General features: G+C 61.9%; 1 protein-coding gene across 1 annotated transcript; it reads left to right on the plus strand.

Annotated features, from left to right (window-relative positions):
- The first annotated feature begins 6 nt into the window (after nucleotides 1-6).
- Nucleotides 7-8,571, plus strand: OGFR (opioid growth factor receptor). Its single transcript, XM_017881206.1, has 6 exons — nucleotides 7-2,394; nucleotides 3,013-3,091; nucleotides 4,327-4,405; nucleotides 5,233-5,299; nucleotides 6,211-6,359; nucleotides 7,108-8,571. Exons 1-6 carry the CDS (start codon nucleotides 2,332-2,334, stop codon nucleotides 8,225-8,227), a joined length of 1,557 nt encoding a protein of 518 aa, XP_017736695.1. The 5' UTR covers nucleotides 7-2,331; the 3' UTR covers nucleotides 8,228-8,571.
- The last annotated feature ends 220 nt before the right edge of the window (nucleotides 8,572-8,791 follow it).

An 8,791-nucleotide genomic window follows, 5' to 3' on the forward strand; every position in this document is an offset into this window, starting at 1 on the left:
CCCCCTCTCCTGGGCGGAGACACCTGGGGTCTCCTGGAGCTCCCGCAGCCCCGGGGACCCCACCCCAGACCGGCCCCAGGGCCTGGCGGGGAAGCGCGGGCGCCGCGCGTGGGGGATGGAGCCTCCCGGGCCCCATCGTGCGTGGGCGCCGTTTCCCCCCGCGGTGCCTCAGGCGCGTCCTGTCTCCGGCCGCCGTGGCCGCCCCCGGTGGGATCCCCCCCGCCTCGGGCCCGCGCCTCGGCCTCCTGGCGGCCCCTGCGCAGGCCCCATGGCCTGGGGCTGGGGCTGGAGCCCGGGCCGGGGCCGGGTCTGGCCTGGGAGGCTTCGCGTCTGCACCTGCGGGAGCCCGGGGCTGGCTGGTGGGGCCTCCGCCTGTTACTTTTGTTACCGCCGGGCGCCTGTTAACGCCGGGGTTACTTTTGTTGCCAGCGGCTCCCTGAGCCGCGCTGGGAACGCCGCATCGCCGCAGTCCGGTGCCGGGTCGGGGAGCTGGGATTTATTTGGGAGCGCCCTTCCAGCTGAGCTGCCCGGCTTGTGGAGGGCTGGGAAGTGTCTGGAACTCCGAGCCATAGGCTCCGCATGGTTTCTCCCGTTGGCACCCAGCACTGTTTGCGTTTGCGCCTGGCCATGGTGGAGTGGGCAGTGAGAGAGCACGGAGGGGCTCGGCCCTGTCGCCGGGAGGGCAGCTGCCAGGCAGGCTGGGCAGGGGGGCGGGGTCTGGCACTGTCCCCCAGGACGGTGTGACCCCTGGGTGAGCTCTGACGGGCTCCCCTCACTGGAGTTCCTCAGGCCACTCTCCTGAAGTGGTGCTCAGAGGCCCTGACCATCCTGCCAGGCGCCTGTGACCTTTGACCTCTTCCCTTCTGCCTCCTGCTGCGGCTTCTGTCCCCAAGCCCCTCCCCTTCTCCTTCGGACCCCTCAGGCCTCCCGAGCTGCCTGCGCTGGACCCTGGCGGGGCTGTTTCACTTTCTCCTGGGCAGTGTCATGTATGCACCTGTGGGCTGACTGTGGCCGCATTCAGTCAGGACCCAGCCTCCAGAACTGACCCAGGGAGGCTCCCGCTGGTCCCAGGAAGAAGCAGAAACTGATGGCTGGGCGAGGCGAGAGAACAACACGAGCAGGCCCTGTTGAGAAGTGAGGCCTGTAATCCCAGCAATTTGGGAGGCCTAGGCGGTCGGATCACCAGAAGTTAGGAGTCCAAGATTAGCCTGGCCAACATGGTGAAATTCTGTCTCTACTAAAAACACAAAATTAACCAGGCATGGTGATGGGCACCTGTAATCCCAGCTACTCAAGAGGTTTAAGCAGGAGAATCACCGAAACCTGAGAGGTGGAGGTTGCAGCGAGTGGAGATTGCATGAAGCTCCATCTCCGGGGGAAAGAGAAAGGAAATCAGGCAAAGAGGCAGTGCCAGGCCGCAGCCTGAGCTCAGCGGGGAACCAGGGGATACAGTGGCCGACCGGGCCTCCCAAACCCACTTCTAGCACTCCCCGGGGATCCTGGGTCCCAGTTGTTGCCCTGGACGAGCACAACCATTCCTGCCCTACCCACCGAGTGGGGCTCAGCCCCAGCCCCCCTACCCTCATCACAAGGTCAGGGCTGTGTCCCAGCATCCTCATCACTAGGTACTTCCAGTCCTTTGCTTAGCCTCATGATGCTTGGCCTGCAGAGATAGGGGCTGAATGGCTTGGGGCATCAAGGGGACCTGACATCTTGCTGAGAAGCCATCCCCAGACAGGGCTGGAGGCTGGAGACTCAGGCCCTGACCTCACCATGGCCCGTGAGGTGTGGGGTTGGACAGAGAAGGGGCATTCATTCATTAGACCCTGCCAGAAGCACCTGGGTCCCCTCCTGGTGCTATAGGTGGTGAGACCACTGCCCCCAAGAACACAGCCTGGTGACTTTAGAGCACAAAGCAGGGGGAGTCTTCAGGGGCACAGAACAGAGGCTAAACCCAGGGTGGGGGGTGGCCACCGAGCCTAGGAGGAGGAGAGGGTCAGGGCCATACCCCAGGGCAGGTGCACGTCAGCCAGGGGCCATCCTAAGGTGGAAGCCAGGAGTCCCAAGGGGGCCTATAGAAGGAGCAGGCCCCCACTTGGCTACTGCAGCCCTCTCTGGTTCTGTGCAGGGTGTTGGGGTGCTTTACTGAGGCCCAAATCTGCCCCACTGGGAACCCCAAAAAAAGAGCCAGGGCGGGAGAATGAAAGGGAGGAGCCGTGAAACCCCCATCCTTTAAAGACAGGCCCAGACCCTGCAGCCCTCACCACGGTGGGGCTCACTTGGGGTCTCCCATGGGGGTCCTAATCCCATCTCTTCTCTTCCCAGTCCAGGATGACGGGGTCCCGAAACTGGCGAGCCACGAGGGACATGTGTAGGTACCGGCACAACTACCCGGTACGTGCCTGCCCCTGCCCCAGGACACAGAGCCCTCCCACCAGCTGCTCTTCTCAGAATGTTCCGGCTTCTTCTGGAAGGCCGGCCTGGCTTGCTGCACCCGGGCCACAGTTCTGGGCAGGACCCTGCCTGGGGCACAGCCTGGTGTAGATTCAGAGCCCTGCCCATCCCCTCTCATGGGAGACCAGCGGTGTCCCCCTACGTTTCTGAGCTTCAGCACACCGTAGCCTTGCAAATGTGGCCATAGTGCCAGCCATGATGTCACCCACACGGCACCACACCCCCATGCCAGTCCTGTCTCCTGCGGGTGGTGGTTGTCCTCAGCAATTACCCTCCACACCCCTGAATCACAGAAACCCCTGTGCTGCCTTCAGGGTGCTGAGGAGGGGACCTGCCAGGCCTGGCCTGGCCGGCGAGATGGGGAAGGGGGGTCCCTGCCGCTTGGAGGCAGCTGCTGTCCTCTGAATGGCCCCCACCTGCAGAGTGAGGAGCCATGCGGGCTCTTGGGGTCTTGGGCCAGCCTGGAGGTTTGCAGGTGCTCCTCCCCGAAAGGCACGGAGGGCCCAGGGCAGCTTGTGTCTGACGGGTCCCTGCTGTCCCCTTTCTCTGGCTCTTCAGGATCTGGTGGAACGAGACTGCAATGGGGACACGCCAAACCTGAGTTTCTACAGAAATGAGATCCGCTTCCTGCCCAACGGTAGGTGCCCCACAACCACTGGCAACCGGTACTTCCATCCTTGCCTGGCGGGGGTGGTCCACTGGGGCCTGGTTTGGGATGTACCCGGGGATTACCAGGACCACGGCTTTCAAATAGCGCCACAGTGCCCCCTGGAGGCAGCCAGAGGGACTGCAGGACCCCCAGCCTGGGATCTCTGCAGAGGGGTTTGGATCAGGGTGGGCTAACTCGGTAAAGAGCCGGAGACTGAATATCTACAGCTTTTCAGGCCACACGGTCTCTATCCAAACCACTGAGCTCCTCCACGACCTCATGAAAGCCACACGTAAACCAAGGAGCGAAGGATGGTTTTTATGTTTTTAAATGGTTGGAAAAAAATTAAAGTAGAAGCCGGGCCTGGTGGCTCATGCTTGTAATCCCAGCACTTGGGGAGGCCGAGGCGGGTGGATCACACAGTCACGAGTTCGAGACCAGCCTGGCCAATATGGTGAAACTCCGTCTCTACTAAATACAAAAAAAATTTGCGGGGTGTGGTAGTGTGCGCCTGTAGTCCCAGCTACTCAGGAGGCTGAAGCAGGAGAATCGCTTGAACCTGGGAGGTGAAGGTTGCAGTGAGCCGAGATCACGCCACTGCGCTCCAGCCTGGGTGACAGAGCGAGACTCCCTCTCAAAAAAAATAGAACAGTATTCTATGACTTCAGTATTATAGGAAATTAAAATTTCTGTGTCAATAAAGTTTCACGGGCACGTGCCCACACCTGTTTATGCATTTGTCATGGCTGCAACATGAAACAGAGACTGGGTGGCTGCACAAAATACTGTCAGGCCCCCATTTCGGGAGACTGTGCCTGCCACATCATGGGGCTGGCTTCAGCTGGGGGCTTTGAGGACAGATTTCTGTGGTTGACAGGCCACCTTTTGTGGGAGGCACTGAGGCCCCCTCCTATACAGACAGGTCCTGGTCAAGGACCACTGGTTCCCCCAGAGGGACCTGCCGGGCTCTCACTCGGGTTTGCCGCCAGCCAGCAGCAAGGGTCCAGTTCACAGATGGCAGCAGGGCAAGGGCTGTGCGTCAGAGGAGGGATGGGTAGCCCCGCTGAGCCTAGCACCCTGAAGTGCCTCAGGAGACGGGGACGAGGAGTAGCTTGGGAAAGCTGCTGGCAGCACTGTCTCCCTTTGTCCCCCCTACACACCCCGTCCTCCTGAGCGCGGGCAGGGTAGCTGCCACAGCTGACTTGTCCCCATGGGGCTCCCAGGCTGTTTCATTGAGGACATTCTTCAGAACTGGAGGGACAACTATGACCTCCTTGAGGACAATCACTCCTACATCCAGTGGTGAGTTGGGGAGAATGGGAGGATGGGGAGTGGGGAGGCTTTAGGGGAGGGGCCCTCCCAGGCAGGAGCCCACCCCATGCTGCTTCCTGGCGTGACTGAGCACTCCTTGTCCTTCCTGGAAGCTGGTGTCCATATGACACGAATGGACATTACTGGACATGCAAGAGCCACTGAGGGAAGGCTCAGGTCTGTCCCCAGTCTGTGGGCTCTTGGTGACCAGGGGGACAGGAAGGGTTGCACACAAGCTCCCTGAAACAGGAGAGGGGCGGGTCCTGCCTGCCAGAAGGGCAGCCTTGGTGCCAGGAGGCCTCTGTGAGCCTCAAGAGATGGCCCCTGTGTCTGACTCAGCTGGAGCAGGGTCCTGGCATAGTGCTGGGGTGAGCCTCGTGGCAGGCGTCTCAGGGATCCACAGTGTAGCCTCGGAAACACAGCATGGCCCTACTTTGGGGACAGCTCTCTGGGCGTCCACAGGGAGCCTCTGCTGGTGTGCAGTGTGTCACGAGTGACAGCACAAGAGAGGGAAGACTTCCGTGAGGAGTAGAAAGGAAGGCCCTGGTCTGCCCGGGGTGGATGGCTACAGGGCCCCTTGCTGTCTGAGTCACCTCCCCAGTGCTGCGGTGGCTCACGGCCACACACCTCCTGTTCTGAGCCCTCGCCCGCTCACCTGAGTTCTCCCACCCTTGCTCCTCTGCCTAGCCACTCCCTCCTAGAGTTGAGCCTGGGAGCCCAGAGAGGATGGGAGCTGCCCCGGGCTACACAGCAAGTACGTGCCTGAGGGCTGGAAGCAGCTCTCCTAACCCCTTGCCTGGGCATCTCTTCTCCTGCAGGCTGTTTCCTCTGCGAGAACCGGGAGTGAACTGGCATGCCAAACCCCTCACGCTCAGGGAGGTCGAGGTGAGCCAGGCCTTGGATGTGGCTGGAGGGGGAGATGGGGAGGCCTGGGCAAGCCACGCCTCTTCAGAGACAGGGTCACATCTGACAGCAGGCATTGAGTGCCCCCTCAGGGGCCCCTTGAAAGGCAGAGGTCCAGTATGATGACCTTCAGTATGATGCCCTTCCCTCCCCAGTGGTCCTCGCCCCACCAGGCATCTAGAGAAACCCAATTTCCGAGGCTGTTTGTCCCCATGCAGGAGTCTGGGTCTGAGCCTCTGAGAGACCTGGAATGGCGGGATCTGCCTTTCTCACCACTGGTTTAGGCTGGAGTGGGGTCACCCAAGTCTGGAAGCTGCCCCGAAGGATGCAGGGACTTAGAGAGCCAAGGGACCCCTCCTGGCGCTTTCCCACGGCCAGCGACTTCCTCTTGGGGGCGGGCCACAGCCTTGGGCCCTGGCAAGAGCTCGGAGCAGCTCAGAGGAGAGATGAAGACATGAATGTGTCTCTTGTCATTTTACCCTAAAAGTCTTAAGTTCAGGCCAGGCGCCCTGGCTCACATTTGTAATCCCAGCACTGTGGGAGGCTGAGGTGGGTGGATCACCTGAGGTCAGGAGTTTGAGACCAGCCTGACCAATGTGACGAAACCCCGTCTCTACTAAAAATACAAAAAAAATAGCCAGGCGTGGTGGCGGGCACCTGTAACCCCAGCTACCTGGGAGGCAGAGGTTGTGGTGACTGAGATTGCACCACTGCGCTCCAGCCTGGGCAACAGAGCAAGACTCTGTCTGTGTATGTATGTATGTGTGTACGTATGTCTGTCTGTCTAGTCCAGGCCTCTGAGTGAGTCGGGACCCAAGGCCACTCCCACACTCCCCGAGAGAACTGGGGCTTCAGGGATGGTGCCCTGAGCTCTCCAAGGGGTTCTTTTCCAGGTGTTTAAAAGCTCCCCGGAGATCCAGGAGCGGTTTGTCCGGGCCTACGAACTCATGCTGGGCTTCTACGGGATCCAGCTGGAGGACCGAGGCACGGGCACAGTGGGCCGAGCACAGAACTACCAGAAGCGCTTCCAGAACCTGAACTGGTGAGGCCCAGCTACTCCTGCCCACCCCCAGCACAGAACAGGGTCACGTCAGGTTTCGGGCAGGTCACAGAGCGCTGCTGCAGACAAAGAACTCCAGGGCCGCTTGGGCAATAGACCAAGGCTGTGAGCCCCTCCTTGCTGCCTGTAGAGCCAGGCGGTCCCTCCCCAGTAGGGTTGGTGAGAAGGTAAAGAATGCTGTTCTTACAGCCAGGAGGTGGCAGTCCGCACAGAGAAGCAAACGGGTGATGGAGAATCTGCAGGCTGTTCCTGCACCCGGGAGGTGGCAGTCTGCACAGAGAAGCAAACGGGGGTGATAGAGAATCTGCAGGCTGTTCCTGCACCCGGAAGGGGGCAGTCCGCATAGAGAAGCAAGCAGGGGTGAGGGAGAATCTACAGCGGTACAGCCAGCTCTCACAGGGTGATCAAGGCCCCTGTACCCTGGAGGGGCCCCTTGTCGTTCTTGTCCAGCCAGCTCCTCCCCACCAGGGGGACTCGGGGTACAGCCACCCTGTAGGTGATGTGTCAGTATCCCCCCCAACCCCCATGTGTCTAGGGCCCACAGGCCATTTTCACGGGGACAGCGTGAGTCCTCCTCTGGGCCCAGGGAGGCAAATGGAGAGAAAGACTGGATCGTGGGCCAGGATGGGGAGACTCCCGTGGAGCTGGGTGGGAGTGCAGACCGGGACAGGGCGTGGCCCAGCAGGAGGGGCCCCGGCCATTGACCTCTGCTGACCTGGACCTCCCACAGGCGCAGCCACAACAATCTCCGCATCACGCGCATCCTCAAGTCTCTGGGTGAGCTGGGCCTTGAGCACTTCCAGGCGCCGCTGGTCCGCTTCTTCCTGGAGGAGACGCTGGTGCGGCGGGAGCTGCCAGGCGTGCGACAGAGTGCCCTGGACTACTTCATGTTCGCTGTGCGCTGCCGGAACCAGCGTCGCCAGCTGGTGCACTTCGCCTGGGAGCACTTCCAGCCCCGCTGCAAGTTTGTCTGGGGGCCCCCAGACAAGCTGCGGAGGTTCAAGCCTAGCTCTCTGCCCCGTCCGCTCGAGGGCTCCAGGAAGGTGGAGGAAGAAGGAAGCCCCAGGGCCCCCGACCACAAGGCCAGCACCCAGGGTCGGACCTGTGGGCCAGAGCACAGCAAGGGTAGGGGCAGGGTGGACGAGGGTCCCCAGCCACGGAGTGTGGAGCCCCAGGATGCGGGACCCCTGGAGAGGAGTGAGGGGGATGAGGCCGGGGGCCATGGGGAAGATGGGCCAGAGCCCCTAAGCCCCAAGGAGACCAAGAAGAGGAAGCTGGAGCTGAGCCGGCGGGAGCAGCCCCCAACAGAGCCAGGCCCTCAGAGTGCCTCGGAGGTGGAGAAGATTGCTCTGAACTTGGAGGGGTGTGCCCTCAGCCAGGGCAGCCTCAGGACGGGGACTCAGGAAGTGGGGGGCCAGGACCCCGGGGAGGCCGTGCAGCCCTGCCCCCAACCCCTGGGAGACAGGGTGGCTGACAAGGTGAGGAAGCGGAGGAAGGTGGATGAGGGTGCTGGGGACAGTGCTGCGGTAGCCAGTGGTGGTGCCCAGACCTTGGCCCTTGCCGGGTGCCCTGCCCCATCGGGGTACCCCAAGGCTGGACACAGTGAGAACGGGGTTGAGGAGGACACAGAAGGTCGAACGGGGCCCAAAGAAGGTACCCCTGGGAGCCCATCGGAGACCCCAGGCCCCAGCCGGGCAGGACCTGCAGGGGACGAGCCAGCTGAGAGCCCGTCGGAGACCCCAGGCCACAGCCCGGCAGCACCTGCAGGGGACGAGCCAGCCAAGGCAGGGGAGGCAGCAGAGGTGCAGGACACAGAGGTGAAGCCTTTTGCCAAATCTGGGAAGCCTTAAGGAAAGGATTCCCCGATGGCATCTTGGCCCTCCTGGCCCTGCTGCAGGGGCTGGGGCCTCCGGAGCTGCTGCGGGCTCCCCTCAGGCTCTGCTCCGTGACCCATCACCCACAGTGCTGGCCTCCTGTGGTGGCCACTGTAGCAGCCACCAGAAGGTGCGAGGCCCTCAGGGAAAGCCAAGGCCTGCAGAAGCCGCCTGGCCTGGCTGTCTTCCCCACTCAGCTCTCCCTGCACCCTTGTCTTTGTAAACTGACCCTTCTGGGGTGGAGGGGGTGGGGGGGCAGGGCTGCTTTTCTTAGTCTGGTGCCAAGCAAGGCCTTTTCTGAATAAACTCATTTGACTTTGTCTTTGGTATGGACTGGGGTCCTGTTAGGTGGCTGGTAAGGCTGGTATCACAGCTGCTGTCCCTCCAGGCTCTGGTGGCCTGGCCCGGCTACTGCCTCACATTGCTCCACCAGGTGCCCATGGGGGCAGAGTGGTGGCACAGCCCTCCCCACACACCCACTTGGCCACAGTCACCAGGCGTGCACAGGTGGGCAGGCTGCAGCCTCTCAGGGCCTTTGAA

This window comes from Rhinopithecus bieti, unplaced genomic scaffold (genome assembly GCF_001698545.2).
Source record: "Rhinopithecus bieti isolate Rb0 unplaced genomic scaffold, ASM169854v2 scaffold_12573, whole genome shotgun sequence".
NCBI classification, from domain to species: domain Eukaryota; kingdom Metazoa; phylum Chordata; class Mammalia; order Primates; family Cercopithecidae; genus Rhinopithecus; species Rhinopithecus bieti.